Source organism: Lacerta agilis, chromosome 7, assembly GCF_009819535.1.
Source record: "Lacerta agilis isolate rLacAgi1 chromosome 7, rLacAgi1.pri, whole genome shotgun sequence".
Lineage (NCBI taxonomy): Eukaryota > Metazoa > Chordata > Lepidosauria > Squamata > Lacertidae > Lacerta > Lacerta agilis.
In genome coordinates, this window is record NC_046318.1 from 1,214,199 (window position 1) to 1,240,577 (window position 26,379).

The following is a 26,379-nucleotide window of genomic DNA, read 5'->3' on the forward strand; positions in this document are numbered from 1 at the left end:
TGGAAGTAAGTTTTGCTGAACACAATGCAAATTTAATTTATTTAAGGCAGTTATACTCCAGCCAAAAAGGCTTCCAGTTCCTAGAGACTTCAAGCCTAAGAAGACACACATGTATTGCTTTGTACATCATTGAGCCTACCTAGTGGCAGTGAAGGATGCAAAGAAAAAGCACTTTCCTGCCTCCATTGCATCCTCATTGTGTCGGCCAGCAGAGCTTTTCCAGGTAGTGCAGGACCTGTTACCGCCTGGCCTAAAGGAAGTGGCAGAACCGACGGCAGCTCAATGCGATTGCTTGCAAAACATTATGCGGATAAAACCACTTGCCTCCATCAAGAACGGGCTTCCACTGTTACAGCAGATGAATCTCAAGGGGTGTGCAGAGCACAGTCTGGTCCTGTTGTGTTGGACTGCTTTGGTTGCCCTGTATGATGACCTTTGCCAAGAGAGATACAAGGGAAATATGTCTTCATTAATTCTCCTCAACTTCTCAGCGGCTTTTGATACCACCAAAAATTGTATCTTTCTGGAATAGCTGGCTGAGTTGGGGATACGTGGCACTGCTTTGCGGTGGTTCCGCTCCTACTGGGTGTTGTGTTGGATGAGTTTCAGTTGGTAAGGCTTGAGGATGTGAACATGCTCCTTGGATCAGTCAGGACAGCCACTTGCGCTCTGAACCCTTGCCCCTCAAGATAAAAGCTAGCAGGGAGGGGGCAGCTGGCTGGGTGATCAATGCCTCCCTACGAGATTGGATGGTTTCTGCCTGCTTGAAGGAGGCAGTGGTAAAACCACTCCTTAAGAAATGCTCCCTGGACTCAGAAAATTTAAATAACTACTGGCCAGTTGCTAATCTCTCCTACTTGGGCAAGGTTCTTGAGGTTATGGAACAGATCCAGGTGCTCTTGGAGGAAACTGATTTTCTAGATCCATTTCAATTGGGGTTTAGGCCTGGTTTTGGCACCGAAGGATCTAGAACGTGTGCAGAGGAGGGCAACCAAGATGATCAAGGGTCTGGAAAGCAAGCCTTAAGAGGAATGGTTGAGGGAACCAGGTTTGTTTAACTTGGAACAGAGGAGACTGAGAGGAGATATGAGAGCCAACTTCAAATATCTAAAGGGCTGTCATGTGGAAGAGGGAGCAAGGTTGTTTTCTCCTGTTCTGGAGGCTAGGCTTCAGGATGCAAGAAGAAGAAGAAGAAGAGTTTGGTTCTGATATCCCACTTTATCACTACCCGAAGGAGTCTCAAAGCGGCTAACATTCTCCTTTCCCTTCCTCCCCCATAACAAACACTCTGTGAGGTGAGTGGGGCTGAGAGACTTCAGAGAAGTGTGACTAGCCCAAGGTCACCCAGCAGCTGCATGTGGAGGAGCGGAGACACGAACCCGGTTCACCAGATTACAAGTCCACTGCTCTTAACCACTGCACCACACTGGCTCTCAAGAGCATAATCTGCAAGAAAGAAGATTATGGCCAAACAGCAGGGATAACTTTCAGAAGTGAAACAGCCTCTCTCAGGAGGTTGTGGACTCTCCTTTATTTGAGGTTTTTAAGCAAAGGTTGGGTGGCTACCTGCCATGTATGATCTAGCTGAGATTGGGGTGCCATTTCCTGGACATTACCGGGGTGTCAATGCCAGAATTGATGTCTAGGGGGAATTTCCAAAAAGTGGTGCTTTGTCCTGGATCTTATGCAAGTCAATTGAAAAATCAGGTGCCTTTTTGGCGTTTTTGTAAAAAAACAAAACACCTCAACAACATTTGGGGGTGTCCTGGTCTTTACTTTTTGAAATATGGCAACCCTAACCCTTGGGACCCCTGTCAACTCTATGACACTTTTCTTCAAAATTTGCATAGAAATGGGGAGGTGGCCTTCAATGGCCACATGATGGCACCAGAGAAGAGCAATTAGTCCCAACTAGGCCAGCCGAGGGGCCTTACTGCCTCCCCTCTCTCTCCCTGAGTAGTTCTTGATGATTTTATGTTTGGCATAGCTGGCTTTCCTTTCAGGGCCCTGGTCTCACTTTGGAATAGTGAGATGGAAAGAACCATAGACATATCCACTCTTTCACAATAGAGCTTGATGGGTTTCTTAGTTTACTCAGGAGATAGTGGTAATTAATCAGGCAGGGAGATTTCTAAGTGCCGATGGCAGAAGTCTCACAGTGAATATGACCAAATAGAAGTACAAAAGCATTATCATATCTACTTTGTGACAGTGATTGCTGCTATGCTTTCTCCTTCCCCAGTCCACCATCCAACAGTTGTCTGGTAGAGGGTTTTCTAGGTGGGTTATTACCTCCAGAACCTGTGGGATCAGAACAGCTTGACCAGTGGAAGCCAGATAACTTTTCACCTTCTCTGTCACATTGGGGTTTCTAGAAAAGGTTTCAGGATAATTAGTACAAAATCCTTTACAGAGTATTAGATTGCAAATGAGCTGTACTTTAAAAGTACTTGTTAAGATTATTATTGTTTTAATATGTCATGACAGCTAAAGAGGGTTGTTGACACTAGATATGCAAACTTGCCATTTTTAAAGCAACAGGATTTGTGCCTTTCACACGTTCCTAATAAATAGGTTCGTTGAATGATTGATAATGATATTTGCACAGTATGTAAGAGGAAAAGTGAGCTGGAAAGAGATATAGGTGCTCTTGACAAGTGAGCTTTGCATTGGTACCAAGAAAGGTCCTAGAACAGATAAACAGTTGGTCTGTGGGCACTTGGAAAAGGATGCTGTGTTTACTAAGACCCAGCAGGGGTTTCTCAAAAACAAGACATGCCAGGCAAATCTCATTTCTTGGTATCTGGGAATGCTGTGGTCTTAACTTGATTTCTGTAAAGCTTCCAACAAACGCCCCCATGGTATTCTTGTGGAGAAGCTGGTAAAATGCGTGCTAGATGAGGTAACTGTTGTAGCCAGTTGACTGACCCAAAGGGTGCTCATTAATGGTTCCTCATCATCCTGGAAGAAAGTGTCAAGTGAGGTGCCACAGGGTTCTGTCCTGGGCCCATTGTTCTTCAACATGTTTAGAAATGACTTGGATGAAGGAATTGAGGGGAGGCAGATCAAATTTACAGATGACACCAAACTGAGAAGGGTAGCTAATGCCACAGAAGACAGAATCAGGATTCAATATGACCTTAGCAGAGTGGAGAACTAGGCCCAAACTAACAAAATGAATTTCAAGAGGGGGAAACGTTAGGTTATACACTTAGGCAGGAATAACCAGCTGCACAAATATAAGATGGGGGACACCTGGTGTCAAGTATGGAAGTTCCCCCCTCCCTTCTGGTAGCTCTCGTGATAAGAATTAAGGAGCATTCGGTAGATTTATAGTCTTTCTAATACAGTATCATGTTGTGGACGCAGACACAACTTTTTGCAAGCATAGCAGTTGCTCATTCTGACTCCTCCCCTCCACTTCCGCAGCAAGAAGAGCACCAGCAGGGTGTCCCTCTCCCGCTGCATTTCCTTTGTTTTCTGACATGCTCATACCTCTGAGTTTGGGGATGGGGGAATTCCCCCCACTCTCAATTGATGTATCACCCAGCTGCCCCCTCCCTTCTGGTTGCTTAGTTACTATCTCAAAGCTGGGGAGCTTCTCTCTCAATTGTGCAGCCTCTGGGGAGGTGGAGCTGGACTCAGGGGAGGTGAATATTCCCCTTCCTCTTCTGTTAGGATCTGATCTTCCTGTGATTGCATTTCCTACTCTTTCGCTCCAGACCAGCCCCTAATACCTGGCTTCCCTGTAGCACACAAGAAAAGGATCTAGGGGTCTTAGCAGACCAGAAGCTTAACATAAGTCAACAGTGTGATGTTGCAGCAAAAACCTTAATACAATTCTAGGCTCATCAACAGCAGTATAGTGTTCAGATCATGATTAGTGATAGTACCACTCTATACTGCCTTGGTCAAGCCACACCTGTAGCCCTGTGTCCAGTTCTGGGCACCACAATTTAAGAAGGATGTTGACAAGCTGGAATGTGTGTGGAGGAGGGCAACCAAGATGATCCGGGGCCTGGAAACCAAGCCTTATGGGGAATGGTTGAGGGAATTAGATATGTTTAGCCTGGTAAAGAGGAGATATGATATCCATCTTCAAATACCTAAAGGGCAGTTACATAGAAGACGGGGCAAGCTTGTTTTCTCCTGCTCCAGAGCCAGAGGGTAGGACTCGAACCAATGGATTCAAGTTACAAGAAAAGAGATTCTGAGTAAACATCAGGAAGAACTGTCTGACAGGAAGAGCTGTTTGACAGTGAAACGGGCTCCCTTGGGAGATGGTGGACTCTCCTTCCTTGGAGCATTTTAAGCACAGGTTGGGTGGCCATCTGTCAAGTATGATCTAGTTGAGGTTCCTGCATTGCAGGGGGTTGGACTAGATGACCATTGAGGTCCTTTCCAACTCTCCAATTCTATGATTCCATGATTTGGCTTGAAACATGAGTGGGGAGTGGGGACACTGAACCCGTTTTCCTGAATGGTGTCCCTGCCCAAAGCTCACATTTAGTCTGACCGAGACCCTGTCACAGGAATTAGCCTTGGAACAATGGGATTTATAGCTGCTTCTACATTTGTACTTTTCCTTTAGCTGAATGTACTTGGGAAACACTTAAAGGGATTCCTTGGAGAACCCTTTTAGTAGCATAATAAAGGACAAGCCCAGACATTAGGCCCCAAACTTACTTTAAACAATATAGTTGAAGGAGACCCGAGTGATTTCAGAGGCTCTGTTTCTCAGCCTTCCTGCAATTGAAATGCCCCAAAGCCCCATTTCCTTGAATAAACATCAGAGATGGTTTACAATATACAAAGCTCATCTGATGTCTGTAAGAATGAAAAGCTTATTGCCAAGATAAATGCTTGCATACAGAACATTGTTCTTGGCTTCAAACCTCACTGCAATCCAATCTCCCCACCCAACCCCACCTTGCTCTATAAATTCAAAATTGGTTTTGATGCTATATAATGTTGTCATTGGCCACTTCCAGACAACCTGTTTATTAAGCATTCATCCTGATCCACTTGCACAAATTACAGGTAGGTAGCCGTGTTGGTCTGTCATAGTCAAAACAAAATAAAAAATAAAAAAAATCCTTCCAGTAGCACCTTAGAGACCAACTAAGTTTGTTCTTGGTATGAGCTTTCGTGTGCATGCACGATAATGAGATAAGAATCCAATGTCTTTGTTCAGACCAGGCCACTCCATAGTTTTAAGTTTGGTAATAAGTTGCAGTTCAGCAACTTCTCTTTCCAGTCTATTTCTGAAATTCCTTTGTAATAAGACAGCTACTTTCAGATCTTGTATAGAATGTCCTGGGAGACTGAAGTGTTCTCCTACTGGTTTCTCTGTCTTGTGATTCCTGATATCAGATTTATGTCCATTTATCCTTTGGCGTAGGGTTTGGCCTGTTTGTCCAATCAGGGGCGTACCCAGGATCAAAACTGGGGGGGGAGCCATGGTCGTTCAGGTTGTGACATTTCAGCACGGAAAGGTGAATGAAACCAAAATTTTAGGAAATTTATATATAATCATAGCAGTGCTTTATTACGGTAGTTATTACAATTATTTGCTTGAATTTTTTTTAATTTTTATTCTAGTTACATGTCTTATACCAGGGGTGGCCAACTCCCAAGAGACTGTGATCTACTTTCAGAATTAAAATCTGGCAGTGATCTACCCCCATTTTTGGGGGTTCAGCTCAAAGTTGTTGACCTTTTTTGGGGATGAGGAGTGCCCCGTTTTTTTAGGGGTTCGGTTCGTTTTTAGTTGTTGAGCTTTTTTGGGGGACTAGACCTTCTGAAATAATTGATTTAAAAACTAACTCAGCAAGACAGAAGACTGCCTGCTTTGTAAAGTGTGTCAACCTTTGAGGTACAAAACACCCAGACAAGGAAAACCAACTCAGCTAACTAGTTTACACAGATCTGAGGAGCCAGTTGATGCGTGCTAGGCCTTCGGTTTCACATATGGCGCCCAAACAACTGTACCCACACCACACTACTTCCAAACTAAACCAAAAAGCTAAAAGCAAATGCAGTAGCAAACATCAGAACTGAACTTAAAACAAAATCTGTATTCCCCGGCAACTGCACAGGCAAACCACATAGAAATCAAACCTTGCTACAAAACAATGCCACCCCCAATGGAGGCTGGATCCTGCCCCACAAAAGGAACCTGGGACAAGCTGAAGCACCAATGGCTCAATTACCCTCTTTGATAACATAAAATGCACAATGATTATTTAAAAAAATATTTATTCCTTTTAATTAATTTTCTAAGTAGAAACTTTAGCAAGAGCACACTAAATCCTGAATTATTTGATTACTGACCACATTATGTAAACAGCAAACAAAAACAGCTTCAAAAAACAGAAAAACTCCCCCCCCCAAACAGAAAGCCCCAAATGGCTGAAAAACTCAGTTTCCCAGGATCCTCAGCCCTCGCAAAGGAACTACTCACCATGCAAGGGAACTCAGTTTCCAAAGCTCCCTTGCAACAATCAGCCGGCGCAACACACAAACACACACACACACACACACACACACAGTGTCGACGGAAGAGCTCAATTGTTATTGAGATTTTGGGAGGGGAAGAAAGACCAGTAGTTGAGCTTTTTTAGGAGGAGAGCTTTTTTCCCTTTTAGGCTGCCGATAACCATTTAAAATTATTATTATTTTGCTTCAGGGGGGGCAGCTGCCCCCCCTGGGTACGCCCATGTGTCCAATATAGATGTCTCATTATACATGACAAAGCTATCTTTAGCCATCTCACCCCTTGCTTTTTTCCTGTAAGACCAATTGCAGTCGTTAACAGTCATCAACAGGTTTTCCACACCTATCAGCCAATCCCCCATTCCCACCACCCTTCTGAGTAATACCCCTCCTCACTCTCTCACTATATATAAGGGTCTGGTGACTTCTATTTCAGTGTATCTGAAGAAGTGTGCATGCACACGAAAGCTCATACCAAGAGCAAACTTAGTTGGTCTCTAAGGTGCTACTGGAAGGATTTTTTTATTTTTTATTTTTTATTTTGTTTTCACTTGCACAAAGTTTGTGAAGAGGTATTATGACGTCTCTGGTCCATGGGGTCATGAAGAGTCGGACATGACTAAACGACTAAACCACAACACTATGACCTCTGCTGTTTATTGAGAATTAATTCTGATTTGTTTGCTGTGACCAACATTCACCAAGCAGCGCACTTTTTAGTGCATTTTCTTGTCTCTTTATTTCAAAAAGTCAGCCTTTTTGTGTGTGTTTGTGGCAGTGGGCTTTCTGCTGCAGATGCGAAGGAAAGGTCTGCCCCTTCCATGACCCCACCCCCAACATCCTACCCCACAGCTAAGAAGCTTAGTAAAAAAGGTTCCCATTGGTTCCCTCCATGGCTGTAATTAAGAAAAAACAAGAGTTTTTGGTTGTTTGCTTTCCCATTTGTGGTTAACAGAAAAGGAAGAGATGTAGCTCTAGGGGCACATTAAATGACTCAGGTCTTCATGCCTATGGGATGTATGTTTCTCCTGCAGTTCAAAAAGCAGTTGGGTGTGTGATTCTAAACCCAGAAGGCAGCGGTGTGGGCGGCAAGGCTCCTTCGCCCTCCATGCCCCGCCTGCACTCTTCTGGCATGTGCACCCCATCTGTGTACACACACGCCCACCCTGGGCATGGAAACTCACACTCCGCTGCTGGTTTATAAGGTAAACATTAGGAGAGATTTGAACCAAAATGCTGAAGAAGTTTCAAAAGGAATTTTTTAAAAAATAAATGGCTACAAAATGTAGAGAATTGAATTTAGGACTGAAAAAAAATGAGAAATGGGGAGAAGTGAAATGGACAGATCATTCCATCTGATGGACTTGAGAGCATTCTCTCAAACCTGGATTCAAATGCAGCTTCGACCAGCCTGACCTCAAATAGCACTCTCAAGTCGTTCTTGGCTTCCCGCAGCTTAGCTCATCCCACTCCACCCTCTTTCCTGGATTCTCTCCCAGAAGATGACCATAGAGATGGTTAGATGTCAGGAGTCAGGCTGGTTTTCCCTTGAGTAAATCCTAGAGGAATGACTGCTGAGTTGCACCACCCTGTGATTTCTCTAAGGTTGATATGCAGTGCCATCATGTATGCCTGACACACACACACACACACACACACACACACAGAGAGAGAGAGAGAGAGAGAGAGAATTATTGAAGTTGCCAAGCCAAATGTTTACAAGGTGAGGATAGCAGATAGATGAATGGCTGTTTCTTTGCCTTCCCTTCTGCATATTCATCAGGATGCCTCCTCTAAAGGCATTCAACATTTGTCCTATCAGGATTCTGCAGTTTTGCTCAGAAGAGACCAGAGTTCATTGCTTACAAAAAGGGCAGGAAATTACAGTTCAAAATAACATTCCAAAATGATGAGAGTTTTCCATGTTTAAAGCCAATCCAAGTAAGGCTTCAATAACTCTGCTCCGTTTGAGACAGAATATTATTCTGAAGCACACAATTGTGGCAGGTTCACTCTTTCATTCTGAGTCATTCTTCATCCCATAGTTCATGCGTTGGTTACTTCAGGGCTGGATTACTGCAAGGCACTCTGTGTGGGGCTTCCCTCACGCTTGATCCAGAGGCTGCTGTTGGTGCAGGATGCTGCAGCACGATTGCTGACGGGAGTGAGGCCCTTTCAGGATACAGCACCTGTGCTCAGAGATCGGCACTGGTTGCTGATCTGCTACCAGGATGAGTTCGTGGTATATACGAAGCCATTAACAACTAGGGCCAGTTTACCTGCGAGATCCCCTGACACACGCCCCAACCGCCCGACTTCTGCTTCAACTGGCAGAATTGGCTCTGCTGCAGGAGCCACACAATCCCTGTTCCACAATTGTAAGAACTTGATCATTTAGTGTGGCAGCTGCCACACTTTGGAACTCCCTGCCTATTGAGATCAAGCAAGTGCTTTCACTATACTCTTTTTGGTGCCTGCTAAAAACATTCTTGTTTTGCCAAGGCTACCCAGATGTCTCTACAGCCACAGCTGGAGCTGTAACTCTCCAGCGGTTTGACTTCACCCCCAAAGGTGCACCCTTCTATTGTCTCCTGAGACAGACAGTTGCCAACCAACCCAGATGCTTAGAAAGCTGAGGTAATTATAATCTGTTTTAGGTTTTAAACTTTTGTATGTTTTAAAGTGGGGTTGTGAATTTTTCTTGATTTTCTTGTTTTATCTTTTTTGTAAACCGATTTGGGGGTTTGGGTTTGTTTGTTTGTTTGTGTTTTTTTTTAAACAGACAAGCCGTATATAAATTTTATGAAACAAACAAACAAAACTACTTCTTACTGTGGATAGCTCAGCTGGCAGGCAGAGCATGGGACTCCTAAACTCAGGGTCCTGGGTTTGAGCCCCCATTGGGCGAAAAGATCCCTGCTTTGCAAGGGGCTTGACTAGATGACCCTCGTGATCCCTTCCAACTCTGCAATTCTATGATTCTAGGAAACAAACACAGCAGCCTGCCTTAGACTGTGAGGCCGACCATCTGTGCAGGATTTCAGAGGTGGAGATGCTGAGGACTGAGCCTGGGACCTTTCAGAGGCTAAGCAGAAGCTCTCTGCCACTGAGCAATGACCCTTCCCCAACTCAGCTGTAACCACAGATGTCTTTTAAGCTCCCTCTGGTGTTATGAAGTTTCATCCACTTTTCCACTTCCCTGGCTCCGTACAATCAGTGCAATTTATTTTCTTCTTCCTGGGTCCTCCATAGGCTTCTTCAGTTCAGAATGAATTATCTCCTCCCTTTTCTCATGTACCGTATCCTTTTCTCCTTTCTCCTCCCTCCTCAAAGCTCTTCTTGCTTTAACCATTTTTGGCAGCTCACTTTGAGAAGTTCTTCTCCTGGCTTTTATCCTGACGCCCCTCCATTTACTCCATACCGTTTGCTTAATGAACTCTGCCTTAAGCCCATGGGTGCTTAGTCAAGATCTGCAGCTGTACTATCTTGTTCCGGTTTAAGGCAATCATGATGATGTTGGGAAAGCCAAACTGGTAAAAGTTAAAAACCCACAAAAAGTGCAAAAATATTTATTTCAGCACATTGAGCTTCTGCCACACTTCATCATCAAGACAATTACTGCAGTGAGTGATTACTGCCCAATGGTAGCTTGCCAAGTCTGCTTTTGGACAAAAACAAACAAGCAAACACAGAGGAAAGCAATAAGAACTCATATGGTTTTGCTTTGAGACTCTTTCCAGTTCTGCGGACTGAATCATGGCTGCCCTGTGACACCGTGGAAACTTCCCTGCATAGCTCCAAAAATAGTAGCCTGTGAATGCTTGGTGTCTTCTTGGAGACCTTGCCAGTCACAAGTGGAGGAGGAGATGCTTGAACAGGTGCATGTGAGTGAAAGTGGCTTGCCCTGAGAGTATTTAGATTAATCCCCTCTATTTCTAAAAGGTGATTGGAGCTTGTATTATGTTCAGCTGTATATGCATGATCCTGAAGCACTGGTTCTTGGTTCTAAACACGGGTTTACCAGCTGCACACACACACACACACACACACACACACACACCACACACTACACAATGACACCTTTTTTGCATGTGCATGGCCTAATGTAGAAACACAGTTCACACAGTTGCTTTTTAAAGCAGGGATTGCCTAGCATGTACTGAGGTGGAACTCATCAGCATGAAATCTCAGTGCTACACATGTTTCTGCAATGAAGAGGATAGAAAACCTCCCAAGTGCATACAGGGCTTTAGCCGGTCAGACAGTCAGCTTGAACTAGGGACTCCTTGCGCATGCACAGACTGCCTGTATGTGTAAGTGCTTCCCCATGTCTGCAATGTACAGCACAGTACATATTCCTCTGTGTCTGCAGAAGTGCTGTCAGCATCAAGGTGGATGGAAAGGCTTGTCCATGAGATCGCTCCCTGTAGGGGCCAAAACACGTGGAATTTTGGGCTGGAGTCATTGGCCTTGGTCTCACAGCAGCCCAAGCTGGGAGTGTAGTAGGGTTGCCACACGTCCCTAGAAGAACGTGATCATAATTTTGGGGGAGAAAAGTGTCCCCTGTTCTGTTTGGACTTCAAATGGGATGAATTTTTCACATATTCATGCTCATTTTCCTCTTCCTCCTCCTCCTCCTCCGCGTGGGCAGAGGGTGGGTCCAGTGGGATATTCTGCTCTGGTCAGACCTCACCTGGAACACTGTGTCCAGTTCTGGGCACCACAGTTGAAGAAGGATACTGACAAGCTGGAACGTGTCCAGAGGAGGGCAACCAAAATGGTCCAAGGCCTGGAAACGATGCCTTATGAGGAACGGCTTAGGGAGCTGGGTATGTTTAGCCTGGAGAAGAGAAGGTTAAGGGGTGATATGATAGCCATGTTCAAATATATAAAAGGATGTCATCTAGAGGAGGGAGAAAGGTCGTTTTCTGCTGCTCCAGAGAAGCAGACATGGGGCAATGGATTCAAACTGCAAGAAAGAAGATTCCACCTAAACATTAGGAAGAACTTCCTGACAGTAAAAGCTGTTTGACAGTGGAATTTGCTGCCCAGGAGTGTGGTGGAGTCTCCTTCTTTGGAGGTCTTTAAGCGGAGGCTTGACAGCCAGCCATCTGTCAGGAATGCTTTGGTGGTGTTTCCTGCTTGGCAGGGGGTTGGACTGGATGGCCCTTGTGGTCTCTTCCAACTCTATGATTCTATGGGAGGATGAGAGTGAGAGGCTGAGCGGGAGTTTGTGCAGGCAGAGAGAGGGTCCATGAGGAGGGGAGCCAAGAGTTGTCACGAAACGTGTCATCATTCATTGCCTTGCGGGGAGGTCATAGTTCTGTTATAAAGCAACTGTGTTGCATGCAGAAGGTCCCAGGTTCACTTCCCTGCACCTCCAGGTTGGACTTGGAGGCATCCAGGGTCTGAAACCCTGAGAACTGCTGCCAATTAGTGTAGGCAGGACTGCCCTGGATGGGTCTGAGCTAGTGTGCAGTTGCTACCCATGCTACTTTCCTCCCTAGCAGCTTTGGATCTGCTTGTAGAAGCCTTGTAAGCTCCCAGCTGGATCAAAGCAATAATGCTGAGAACCAGGCCAGCGCTTTGCTGTGTAGGCCAGCTTGTAATCTACCACAATTTACACACCCACACCCAACTCACAACTTTTTGTAACACTTGCATTATAGCAAACTGCAACTTAGACATATGAGAAATAACTTACATTGTGAGTATTTCCTGTGATTAAGAAGAGCCATCATGATTCAACAGATGCCTAAGATGAAACAGGATATCCCAGCAGGATGTTAAACACAGTGCACAATACCACACGGCATATATTTTCATTAGATAGAATTTTCTGGCTCCCTAAGATAAACCGAGGGCACAGTCCACCAGGAAGTTCTTCCTTGTAAGTCTCACTGAAATGTACAGGAGTCGTGAAATAGCAACACAGCTACAACTATGTATGCTTGTCACTGAATTTTTGCCTTTTGAAAAATTACACAAACCTGTCATTGAACTCAATTCACCACACACAGAGCAAGAGTTGTGGCAGTAAATGTGTCCCCAAACATTTTTCTTGGCAAAAAACAAAGCACACGAAAGCAGTAACATGAGATTCATGATACCCCAAACTTGGAAACTTGTGTTTGCTTTGTTTCTCAGTTTCTGGAGGGGTGGGGAACCTGCAAAAGTGCTCCAGAAGGGGAGGGTTTTCACTAGGTTTGCAAGATGGCAGGAAAGGGCTGAACTCTGCTTCTGGTGTGATGTGGTTCCAATTCTGATCAGCAGCCACCCCTCCTAACGCTAGAACTAAAGCGTTGGAAGAGTCAGGACAGATAAAAGAAAGTACTTTTTTATGCAGTGCATAGTTAAACTATGGAACTCCCTGCCACTGGAGGCAGTGATGACCATCCACCTAGATGGCTTTAAAAGAGGGTTATTTATTATTTACATGCGGCCCATCTGACTCGGTTGCCCCAGCCACTTGGGGTGGCTTCCAGCAAAATAGAAAAACACAATAAAACACAAAACCTCCCTATATGGGGCTGCCTTCAGATGTCTTCTAGAAGTCATAGAGTTGTTTTTCTGTTTAGGTGGCTTTCCAAGAGGATTGGACCAATTCATGAAGGCTCTCAGTGGCTGCCATTGGCCTCATCCAGCAGGCTCTTCTTCTGTTCTTATTTGAATCAATAACAAAACCGTAAATGCACTGGCACATACTGTCTACCTTGATGTTTGAGAAGCTCAAACTATCACAAGCATGGCCATTAGCACAAAATCCTTTTGTGTCTTGCAACAGAGATTGTTCAGAATATGCTCTCTTAACCCAGCAACAATCCTACAGTCTATGATTGTGAGCTGAAAGATGTGATGGGAGCCAGAGATATCAGCCCACTGCACAACTGATTCTCCTCAAAATACCGTATTTTTAATGCTGTGAAAAGCAGAGATAGTTCTGCACTTTCCTCTTTTTAAAAAATCATTTTTATTTGATTTAACGATACAAAATTATAAACAAATCAAATACATAACCATATACAGAGATTCCTCCGAATCTCAGGACTTCCCCAACCACCCCCTCCCTGGAGTCCTGTTTTAAACATTTAAAATTGCATCTTCTTCCGCATTCTAACTATTATATCAATCCATATTTTCCATGGTAATTGTTACACTACCAGTGAGATCAAAATCCTGCCAATGTTTCCATCTGCTTACAGTGGTCTTTTAAGCTACTTATAATTTTTTCCCCATTCTTTTGTAAAGTTTTTGTCCTCTTGGTTCCTGAGTTTTCCAGTCAGCTTTGCCATTTTGGCATAGTCCATCAGCTTGGTTTGCCATTCTTCTCTGGTAGGCAGTGGTGGAGCTTCATGTTCTGGCACCGGGGGTGGGAAGCAGGCAGGGGCGGGGCATGGTGCGCGTTCTGGGGGCGAGGCGCGCCGAGATGGAACCCTATCAGGATCCCGCTGCCCGGGGCACCCCGCCCCCTACGCCCCACCCTTCCTATGCCAGTGCTGGTGGGGACTTTGTCTTCTTTCCATCTCTGGGCTAGTAGCATCTGGGCTGTTGTTCTGTACATAGAAAGTCTTTTCTGGTCCTTTGGAATATCGGTACCTGTAATTCCCAATAAAAAAGCTTCTGGTTTTTTAACAAAAGTTATTTTAAACATTTTTTTCATTTCATTGTATATCGTCTCCCAGAAAACTTTTACCACCTTACAAGTGCACCACATATGATAAAAGGTACCTTCTTTTTCTTTACATTTCCAGCAGGTATTTTTACTTGTCCTATACATTTTCGCCAACTTAGTAGGAGTCAAATACTACTGGTACATCATTTTCATATAATTCTCTTTCAAAGTACTACAGGCCATGAATTTCAGTTCTGTTTTCCATAACCTTTCCCAATCTGCCATCTGAATATTATGCCCCAAATCTCTTGCCCAATGTATCATTACCAACTTGACCTTTTCCTCTTTTGTATGCCATTGTAATAGCAAACTGTACATTTTCAACAGTAATTTAACATTAAAAGGTAAAGGAAAAGGGACCCCTGACCATAAGGTCCAGTCGCGGACGACTCTGGGGTTTTAGCGCTCATCTCGCTTTATTGGCCAAGGGAGCCGGCGTACAGCTTCCGGGTCATGTGGCCAGCATGACGAAGCTGCTTCTGGCGAACCAGAGCAGCGCATGGAAACGCTGTTTACCTTCCCGCCGGAGCGGTATCTATTTATCTACTTGCACTTTCTAACAAATCGTTTTAATATCTTGATGGCTCATAACTAAAACCTTTCTTTTTATCTATTTTGAAAATATTGTTTAGTTGGTGAAACTGTAACCAGTCCATTAATATATCCCTTATTTCTTCATAAGCTTTTAGTTTCACCTGCTGTTCTACTTCGGTTAATAGTTCTCTATATGTCAGCTAATTAATTCTCATATTTGATTTTTTTCAGGGATATTGCTTCTAGGGGGGAAAGCCACCAAGGTGTTTTTGGCTCTAATAATTTTTTATATTTTCCCCAAACCATAAATAATGATTTTCTTATTAGATGATTCTGAAAACTTTTATGTATCTTTCCTTTTTCATACCATAAATATGCATGCCATCCAAATCTATTATCATGTCCTTCTAAATCTAAAATATCTGCATTTTTAAATATTATCCATTCCTGGATCCAACAAATGCATGACGCCTCATAATATAATTTTAAATCTGGCTGGGTGAAGCCTCCTTTCTCTTTGGCATCTGTTAGCAGTTTATATTTTATCCTTGGTTTCTTCCCCTGCCAGATAAATCTAGAAATATCTTTTTGCCATTCCTCGAAGCGTCCTGCAGTGACTATCACCAGTCCTGCGTCCTGCAGTGACTATCACCAGTATTGAGTGAAATAAAAATAGCATTCTTGGAAGTACATTCATTTTTATCACTGATATTCTTCCCCCAAAAGATAAATTCATCCTATCCCAAATTTCTAAATTTCTCTTTATTTCTTTCCAAGTATTTATATAATTGTCTTTAAATAAATTAATATTCTTATCTGTTAGCCAAACTCTTATGTATTTAACATTTTATATATATACATAAGTCTGTAGCTATTTGTAAGTCCTTTTTATATTGTTCTGTCATTTTTTTTTTTTACCAAGATCTTAGTTTCTTAGTTTTGTTTTTATTTAATTTAAAGCCTGCTACCTGTCCAAACTCCTGGATCCTCTCCAACACTTTCGGTAAACTATTCTTAGGGTCTTCTGCTATAATCACAAGGTCATCTGCAAAAGCTTTTAATTTATATGCTTTATTTCCTACCATTATTCCTTTAATTGTCTCATCTGCTCTTATTTTTCTTGCCAGTGTCTCTAGGACTAATATAAATAATAATGCTGAAATGGCTAAATTAACTGGAAGACTAAGAAATTAAGAGGACAACAAATATAAAAAAGAATGTAAAATGTTTATTGCATATTTACAAAAGCATTGTAAAGAGGTTAACACAACAGCAGGGTTTTAAAAGCACTTGTAATATTAAGGGCAATGTTTGAAATTGGAAATATTTAAAGATAAGAAAATTATAGACATGTACAACATAAGAAAACACAAAAGAACCGGGGGAGGGAGTGGAGGGAAGTCAAGGGATCGGAAGAATCCCAAAATATGGATTTAATATGGTATGAAAATGTTTTATTTTCTATTTTCTATTTTTATTGTATTTGTTCATTGTGGTATGTGAAGATAATGTCTGATTGTGAAAAATAATAAACAATTATTTAAAAAATATAAATAATAATGGTGACAAGGGACACCCTTGCCTTGTCCCCTTCATTATTTTACATTTTTCTGTAATCCCATTATTCACAATCATTGTAGCGTTTTGATCTGAATAAATTGCCTCAATACCTCTGCCAAATGCCTCTCCAAAGCTCCTGTTTTCTATTTGTAATGATCTCAGGCAGGCAAGCAAGCCCAAATAAGAATTAATTACTCTCCAGCAGTTTTATGCAACGTTTATTTACAAAAAACACATCCAGAGCACAGCTTCTCGCCCGCTCACATTGACGAGAGCTGGTCAGTCTGAATCTCCTCCCCTTTCACAGGGGAGCCAAGGTGCCACATTCATATGGAAACCATTCACAAACACTCTTCTTTCATAGGCTCACCCCTTCACATTTCTCTTTGGCCACTGAAGACTGCTGCAGCCTTGCCAAAGACCATGAGCCTCAGGCTGCATCCTCAGCTGGGCTCTCTAGAGGTCAGGCTGGAAGATTTTGCCACTTGTGTAAAACATCATTTAGATACCTTTGGTTATATGCTCTGAAGAAGTGTTGAAACTTGATGAAGCATCATCTTGAAGATCATAATCCTGATTCCATTGGATCTGCTGCTTTGGAAGACTTGATACGGTCGCGGTTTCATCATGTAGAACTGATTAATTGGTTGGGAAGAGCTTAATGGATTTCATACCAGCCCAAGATAGTTTGATGTGCAATGCAAAGCCCAAATAGAGCCAGCCCCAGCCCTAACCCCACTAAGGCATCTGAAGAAGTGTGCATGCACATGAAAGCTCATACCAAGAACAAACTTAGTTGGTCTCTAAGGTGCTACTGGAAGGAATTTTTTATTTTTTATTTTGTTCCCACTAAGGCAGATTGTTTAAAAAAAATTGCTACACCCTTCAGGCACCAGTTCTTATCTTACTCCATGCAATTGTCAGGAACTAGGCAGATGAGGAAGACTGGTGGAGATCTCCATCCCAAGAGGCTTCCGGGCAGGAGGAAGATGACAATACTATGGACTCAGGTTCGGGGTGGTGGTGAACAGGACTCACCCCAGAAGAAGCAAAGAGCTGGGAAATAATGGAGGATGGGGAACAGGAGAAAGCAAGTAGATGCCTTAGTCCTGAACAGAGACAGGACTCAGGTGTGGGAGAAACAGTAAAGCAGACAGTGGACACCACATCAATTGAAAGCCTGGTAGAACCTCCTCCTGCTCTGAGGAACAGGCAATCCCTTCATATCTTAGAGCAGAGAGCCAAACAGAAACAGAAAGATTCCGTTGCCGGGCACCGTAGGAGTAAGGAGGGGCATGGAAGCTAGGAAGTAACACAAGAGGGTGCAGCAGGCACTCTGAGCAACGTCTTGAGACCCAGGGGAGCATCATTCATTGCCTCTCTGGGTATTCTGTTGGTTTAAATAAAAGAGCTGGAAGAAGCTCTCTATGTCTCTGATTTCACTGGGCAGGCAGCCTGTGAGGCATCAATATCAAAAGCAACACGATGACCAGAAACAACTACAATATGAAAAACTTTATGAAATAATTCAAAACATCAAAGCTAACAAACTAAAGTCTCTGAAAGTCATGACAGGGACTGACTTCTGGGTAAGTATGTGTAGAATTGTGCCGTGAGATATTTGTTACTTTTTGTCAAGTAAAATAAATAGTAAATGATGCGTAAGCCTGTTATGAAGATCACTTACTATAGGAAGAGGAGAAATTAAGGTTGCAATCATAAGCAAACTCTGGGCTCATCCAGAGGTCCTTTTGTGCTGCACTTTCTGGGCTCAGATCCGTGCTGTAAAGCCGTGTGTGTGTGTGTTTAATCCTGGTGCTTTCCCTGGGAAAACTCATGTCTTGCTGGATCAGAGCAAATGGCAATCTACAGAAAACCCAATTACCATTTGCTCCATTTCAGTGGTAAAATACATGTTTCCCCCAAGAAATCACCAGGACAAAAAAAGAAAAAAGAAAACCCTGCTCAGATATGGAGTTTTAAAGCCCAGACCTGTGCCTAGAAAGGCGGTACAAAAGAAGTTAGATGAGCCCTTACTTGGGAATAAACACAATTAAATTACACTTACCTCTGAATAAACATGCATATGATTGCCCTATATGTATATAATTCATACATTAGTTTACTCATTCAAAATTAGATTTACAAAATTCCTTTTGGCTGATAGGCTGATACACTAAACCAGTTGCACTCAACAGAAATTTAGGCCCATCAACTTTATCTGAATCAGGACTTTATGCAAGTAGTAGTTGGTTTAGAAGTTGGCTGCCTTTAAAGCTCAGACATTCCCATGACCCATTTTCTATTTCAGGGCTTCTGTGCCTATTTATAGATCACAAAAAATGTGAGATTAATCTTGTGAAGGACAGTATGGCAACTTATCTCCAGATCACATGATTAAAAAGAAAATTGCAGTGGTGGCTTGACAAACCCAAGGCCCTATTTGGATTGTTTGGAAGCTCGATGATGTTTTACTACTATAAAAATAGGAAGAGAAGGAGCATTTCAGCAAGATTCTCACATGAAGCGAAAAGGCTAGGTTAAAAATAATAAAGCAGAAAGGGGGTATAAAAAGAAGGATGCATCCAATAATGACAGGTTAAACCAAATGGTCTAACAAGGTCTGCCTTAACAATAACCCTTTTCTCAGGAAACTCAAGTCTCCGGTGATAAATAAGAATCACAACAAGACAGGATGCATATGGACCCAGCTGCTGAGCTGAAGGGATATGGGAGGCAAACAATCTGTGCTCCATTGTCTTAGCATGTCCTTTGCAGGACTTATTTGTGCAATTTGAGCTTGCAAGGGGAAGATCACGAAGTTCACGGCTCCTTTGCTCCGCAAAGATGGAGATTCTCCTCCGCATCTTTTGGCAAGGGCTGCTTTTGGGACTGATGGTCCAGCCCAGCAAAGCAGGGGAAGTCCTGTGTCCTGGCACTGCTTGCTACACACTCCACTTTGGGAGGCACAGCTGGATGGAGGCTCAGCGAAAGTGCGAAGACAATGGGGGCAACCTGATGACTGTGAAGAGCCAAGAGGAGGCATCGCTGGCCTGGCAACTGCTAGACAAGATGCCCAAGGAGGGAGCTGGCATAGACACGAAGGTAAGACTGTGGATCGGGCTCCATCGGGAGATGGGCAAATGCTACCAGGAGCATCAGCCACTGAAGGGCTTCAGCTGGGTGAAAGGAGGCGAGGACACCAAGTACTCTAATTGGGAACGGGAGCCCCTTGGAACATGCACAACCAAGAGGTGTGTGACCCTTCAGAGGGCTCCTTCCTCACTTCAGGAACTGGCCTGGGTAGACAGCCACTGCAGTAGTTCAGCTGTCGGGATGTCGGGCTACTTGTGCAAGTTCAGCTTCCAGGGGATGTGCCGCCCGCTTGTTTTGGCGGGGCCAGGTGTTGCCAGATACACCACCCCTTTTGGCATAGCCACTGCTTCCCTTGCTGCTGTGCCCCTTGGCTCCACCGCTGAAGTGGCATGTGATCCTGAGAGGGAGGTGCCGAACCACTTCCTCATGTGCAAGCCACAGTCTAACAGCAACACCTCGGAATGGAGCAGCCCAGGTCCATTCTGTGCTTCGGCCACTTTGGGTTGCAGCTACAACAAGGGGGGCTGCGAACACAAGTGCCTGGACTTGGCCAGGGGCTTGTTCCAGTGTGCTTGCCACGCCGGATACCAGCTTGCAGCAGACCGCCTTTCCTGCGTCCTCGTGGACTATTGCAGCTCCAGCCCATGCCAAGGGCAATGCCTGCCACGCCCTGGCAGCTTTGAATGCCTCTGCCCTCAGGGTTACATGTTGGCTGGCGATGGGCTGCACTGTGTGGATGTGAATGAATGCAGTGCTTCCCAAAGCCCATGTGGACAGATCTGTGTTAACACGATGGGCGGCTTCACCTGCCTTTGTAAACCTGGCTACAAGCCTGCCGGTCCTGATGGCCAGGCATGCCAGGACATTGATGAGTGTGCCAGGGGCATGCCATGTGACCAGCTTTGTGTAAATACGCAAGGCTCCTTCCTCTGCTCCTGCTACCCAGGCTACCAGCTGGAGGGTATCAATAGCTCTTCTTGCCTCGATGTGGATGAGTGCCTGGAAGAGCCTTGTGAACATATGTGCATCAACCACATGGGCAGCTATCAGTGCTCTTGCAGACCAGGCTGGACTTTGGCAGACAATGAGATCTCTTGTGTCCCAGATGTCATAGGCAAGGCCTCCTTCCTTCCCACCCATGGAAAGAAAGAACTGAGAAGGCCAGCTAGCATCCATCCTTCTTCAGAGACACTGACCTTGCTGCCGCGATCTTCAATTCAAGCTGAACGAGAAGGATCTCAGGATTTTACCACCCACCCAAGTGTGCTGAGCACACCACTAGGTGCTGAAAACATGATAGACCATGACAGTGGCAGCTCCAAGCAGCTCCTATATTATATCTTGGGTGGCATCGCTGTTTTGCTACTGTTGGCGCTTGCCCTGTCCTTGTTGACCTACAGGAAAATGAAGGCCAGGAAAACCAACAAGAAATCGACAAGTGCTGCTGATAATTACTCTTGGGTGCCAGATCAGGGGGAGACCAGGGCGTGACACAATGGTTACATGTTGTCAATGCTGTGTTTCTGTTGTGGCCGTCATGTTGAGATGGAGGCAGGGAGGAAAGCAAAGATCTCTCTCTCTCTCTCTCTCTCTCTGTGTGTGTGTAAAATGATGCAAGAACAAAAGTGCATATATGGGGAAATGTACAAATCGCAACAGCAACATTCTTACTGGGCCATATGAAACTCTAAGGGTTCAGGCAGAAGTAGGATTTTAAGAGCAACCCCGGCAGGCTCTGCACTTGTAGAATAATCCTAGCTAAGCATCTCACTTTAGAGAGGTACACAGCAGCAAGCTGAATGCTGGATCAACCTTACCTCACCAGCTTTTGGTAACTTGATATTTTTTTTAAAGAGCAATACATAGAATTGTAGCATCATAGAATTGTAGAGATAGAAGGGACCCTCCTGTACATTTCTTTATATGTATATGCCCATCTATCACTTACTCCCCCTGCTTCCAAATCAAAACATTTGAGAACAATGGTTGCAAAATTACTCCAGGGATTGGAGGAAGGAGACCTTGTGGGTGATGTGATAGGTGCTTGCCCATAGGTATCTTTCAGGATGTGCTTTTTTCATATTCAAGCAGAATCACTCTGAAAGCTTGCAGAGACAGATCAGCAGAGGATCCTCAAACCGTCTCCACAACTCTTAAACCATTGCTTCTATTTCACCCTAAGTTAACAAACTTGTGACCCATACTTGTTGTTGTTTGGTCGTTCAGTCGTGTCCGACTCTTTGTGACCCATACTTAGGGTACCCTATAAGGCTTGAGTTTGACTAGAATTAGATGAATTAAAATCCTAGAACTATAGTTTAAGCAACCTGTGAATTAGCTGTCTTTCAATAAGTTGAAATCAAAGCAGGAGATTAAGAAATGGTAGTGCTTCATACACATTTAGACTGCACTGCAGTCTATGCCATTCTGCATTCTAGCCAAAGCATTTAGGATAGGCCGAAACATTGGAGATGACTGGGAATCCGACTGTAGGTGTAGCATCTGTGACAGCCTGGGGTCTTCTTCCATATCAGTGCCAGTATGCTCTTGGGGACCTCTCTGGGCTGCTTCAGGGAACATGTTGTCATAATAAGGACCAATATAAGAAGGACCATGATTGGGTGCAAAGAAGGAAGTAGTTCTGGGGAATACCAACAGAAGATTGAAACCTAGGGCAGCAGCCATTGTGAGGTTAATTGTAGTAATTGTTCAGTGCTGAGTAAACTTTGTTTTTGTTCACGCTTCAGTTTCCTGTTGCATCATTTTATGAAGTCTGTAGAAGCAAATATTACTGTTGAGTTTTTTTAGTTTTATATTTAATTTTGGATTTACAGCATTAATTATTCTTTAATAATAAGCCCGTCAACAACCTGCTTAATGTACCCTAGGGTTTGGGTGGGTGGGGGGGTATCCAAGGTATGAGGCGATGTTCAGACCTTCAGAATCATCCAGGTCTGAACAATCCAGATAAAATAAAATAAAAAATTCTTTCCAGTAGCACCTTAGAGACCAACTAAGTTTGTTCTTGGTACGAGCTTTCGTGTGCAGGCACACTTCTTCAGATACTTCTTTCAGTGTGCATGCACACGAAAGCTCATACCAAGAACAAACTTAGTTGGTCTCTAAGGTGCTACTGGAAAGAATTTTTTATTTTATTTTATTTTGACTATGGCAGACCAACACGGCTACCCACCTGTAACTGAACAATCCAGGTCATTGCAGGGACGAGAAAGATTTGCCACCCACCTTCCTTAATGCATATGCAGCCTGGGTGATTCTGAAGGTCTGACCATGGTCTTATTGTGCAGGCTTTGACAAATGGCACAAAGCACTGTTAAATATTTTAAATGCCACACAGTTGTAATTCCCTCCCCGTCCCCTTTTGCATGACGTTTGTGAAAAGATCATTTTTACTGCTGTTGTTTTTGTCACATTGATATCTCTTTGTATGACAATACAAATCTTTCCAGTCTAGATTTTCAAAGGCTGCAAAGGTGCTTGCAGTTTTCTTTTTCTATTTTGAAATATTTTTACAGAACATGTTCACAGGTTATTTTAAAAAACTGGTCATATAAATAATTTCAGAGAAATAGATAGTAATACCACTCTTTAATTTCACCAATGAGTACTAGCCATGTGATCTACAAGGTCCAAATGGAGAGGATATACATAAACGTTTGAGTGGGGAAAACGAATCGTGAACATCCTCACGGGGCTCCTGCAAAAAAAATATTTGCAGCCACAGTCATTTTTATGTTTTTGTCAATAATTGCATTTGATACTGGGGCCCTATTCAGTAATAGCAGTTTTGGGGCCTTGACAGCTACCCTCCCAGATTTTCCCATGGAAAGCCATTTCTATAAATAATATTTCTATCAGTAATTTATTTACTGAAATATTCATATAGCCAAGTGAGCATTAGTACAATGGGATTTATGTTTTACCATTAAATCTACATGGTCAATGTTTTTATCAACACTGTTATATGCACTGGGCAAAATTAAGCACTTCAAAGGCCACTTGATTTTTACTGCAGATAATTAAACACATGCTTAACTCATTTATCAGAATCCATTAAACTGGCTTCATGTGGCTTGGATCATTGCCATTCAGCTGCTTAAGGTGTGTTTAGCACAATGAAGTTTCTAATGGCCCACCAGCTACATCCTGTTCCTTACTGTGTATAGGAAAACGTTTTCTTGCTGTTTTTCCTCTCTGTTGGCCCTATTGTGAAATCAAGAAAGTACTAAGGAAATGTTATGACTCTTAATGTCTTTAAGGGGTAGCATTACCTTATTTGTGTACAACTGCCAATATTGTGCTTTGGCAAAACAGAATATGAAAACACTCCCCGTTATAGCTTAAATCAGATGCTTGGGTTACAGCATATAAATAAAAAATTAAAAGATGTACTTATGAACTTTGCTAGGAAGTGAGACATGCTTTGCTTATTTAGAGTCATGACATTCAGGATGTCCTTTTCATAAACTTGCTTTGTATCTTCTTTTCATTATAATTCTATTATTGTATAATTACCTTTTAACTATTACCTTTCTATGTTTTTAGGTTTCTGGGTTTTATCTTCCTCTTCTTTTTTTGTGAGCCACCTTGAGTCCAAGTTCTGGGGAAAAACACAGGATGTTATTATCCCTATGATTATTATTCACAACAACCGAGCCAATGATGGACATGTTTCAGTGCTCCAGGCACAGGTGAAGGTGCCTCCTCTATTATATAGCCTGTGGTTGGCACCATAGGTAAAGGGTAAAGGGACCCCTGACCGTTAGGTCCAGTCGCGGACGACTCTGGGGTTGCGGCGCTCATCTCGCTCTATAGGCCAAGGGAGCCGGCGTTTGTCCGCAGACAGCTTCCGGGTCATGTGGCCAGCATGACAAAGCCACTTCTGGCAAAACCAGAGCAGCACACGGAAAACACTGTTTACCTTCCTGCCGGAGCGGTATCTGTTTATCTACCTGCACTTTGACATGCTTTCGAATGGCCCATAGGTATGGAGACCTATGGTTTTTTTTGGGGGGGGGGTGCATTATTGGGTTGTTGTTTCTATTTTGATTATGTGTTTTGTGGTTTTCTATTTTGATTTTATTCTGTGAAGTACCCCTTCCATTTCTGAAATGCAGTGCAACAAAGAATCTGTGGCTCTGCAGAAGTTGCTACTTGCCAGACTACAGTTCCCACCCGCTCTGGCCATGGACGATGTTGCTTCACAGGAGCTGCAAGTCTGTTAACATCTGGAGGGACCACAGCAGGACCCCAACCCCTTCCCTAGATCTTTCAGAGGGTACAGTTCTTTACCTTAGTTCCTGATAAGAAGAGGAGGAAGAGGAAGAGGAGGAAGACGAAGACGAAGACGAAGACGAAGAAGAAGAAGAAGAAGAAGAAGAAGAAGAAGAGTTTGGATTTGATATCCCTATTTATCACTACCCAAAGGAGTCTCAAAGCGGCTAACAATCTCCTTTCCCTTCCTCCCCCACAACAAACACTCTGTGAGGTGAGTGGGGCTGAGAGACTTCAGAGAAGTGTGACTAGCCCAAGGTCACCCAGCAGCTGCATGTGGAGGAGCGGGGAAGTGAACCCGGTTCACCAGATTACGAGTCTAGCGCTCTTAACCACTACACCACACTACCACATAAATAACATTCTTATTTATGGGATGCTCAAGGATTTGGGGTGTGCAACCTTTTTCAATTCCAGCATTGCAGTCCACAGTGTAACCTGGATATTGTAGTTTGTGTTGAGGAAATTCCAGAATCTGTTTCCTGGAGTCCCTGTGTGTGTGTTCCTTCTGCTCAGCAAAGGGATTCTCCCCTTCTATATATTCCCTATCTAGACTCTAATCTACTCTAGACTGTAATCCATGGTCACCAGACACCCCCGTTTCCCGGGGACAGTCCCCAGATTTACAAATCAATCCCTGACAAAATCCATTCATTCCAACTGAAGTTGAAAAGTGTCCCCGGATTCATTGAAAAAAATCTGGTAACCTTACTCTAATCTCTAGTTTATCTTGAATCTATCTCAAATCTCCTGGATGATTCTTGCACTGGTGGGGGGGGGACCCTGTAGCTATCCAGATGTTGCTAGACTCATCCCCAATGGTCAGGGATGATAGGAATTGTAGTTCAGCAACATCTGGAGGGCCACGGGTTGCCCATCGCACACCTAGCAGCATCTCAAGGGAAGTTGGCACAGTATAAGGGACTACTAGCAGTTAGCTTTTAGATAGGACCATGGCATGGTGGCCAAACTGTGGGTCTCCCTCCTAATTCATGTTCACCTGATATCCACGTTGCTTCCCAGGTTCAGCCCATCCCATCTTATCAGCATTTGCTTTTTAGCTGCTTTTGATGTTACTGATTCTTCCCCTGAATTAGAGGTGATTTTTTAAAAATGGTTGGCTTCACCCCCTAAAATGACACATCCTACTGAGCTCTTCAGTACAATAGGGTTAATATCGCCCACAGAATTGTAGAACCCAGCCCCTGCAATGCAGGAATCTGTCACCCAACATGGGGCTAATCCTCCACCAACTGAGCTATCCCAGCAGTCATAGTTCACAATTGCACATTGTGAAATATGGAGGGGTAAAACAATTATTGTGACTGAATGAGAAATTTGGCTCTGCATCACCAGATTCTTTGTTGTTTAAACTTCAAACAAGCATTTGCCAGCGATTCATCTCCATCTATATTAGCAAATTTACATCTTGCATCACTATTTGGCTTTTGCTTTGGAAATTTTTGTTGTGGGTTGGGTTTTGTTCCTCCCTCCCCAAGGTGCCAACCTTTCTAAGAAATGCCAGACACATTCCAGAATAATAACCATCCCGCTTGAACTTATTGTTGGGAATTGGAAAAGAAGAAGCACAGCCTCTAGCTATATGTTTTTCCAGATGCATGCTTGGAGGAGGGGTAAATATGTATCTGGGACCCTATGTGAAGGATTGGGGAGGAGTAAAGCAGGTGGCAGGGAGATACAGTGGGAAAGTGGTGAGCAGGGAAAGG

The 26,379-nt window shown here is 43.6% G+C and overlaps 1 protein-coding gene across 1 annotated transcript; it reads left to right on the forward strand.

Moving 5' to 3' along the window:
- The first annotated feature begins 18,867 nt into the window (after positions 1 to 18,867).
- CD93 (CD93 molecule) lies at positions 18,868 to 22,096 on the forward strand. The gene has a single exon (XM_033154111.1). It carries the CDS (start codon positions 19,109 to 19,111, stop codon positions 20,846 to 20,848), a length of 1,740 nt encoding a protein of 579 aa, XP_033010002.1. The 5' UTR covers positions 18,868 to 19,108; the 3' UTR covers positions 20,849 to 22,096.
- Positions 22,097 to 26,379: the final 4,283 nt, after the last annotated feature.

Coding starts and splice junctions, on each gene's coding strand:
- CD93 (XM_033154111.1), top strand. CDS start 19,109: ATGGAGATTCTCCTCCGCATCTTTTGGCAAGGGCTGCTTTTGGGACTG.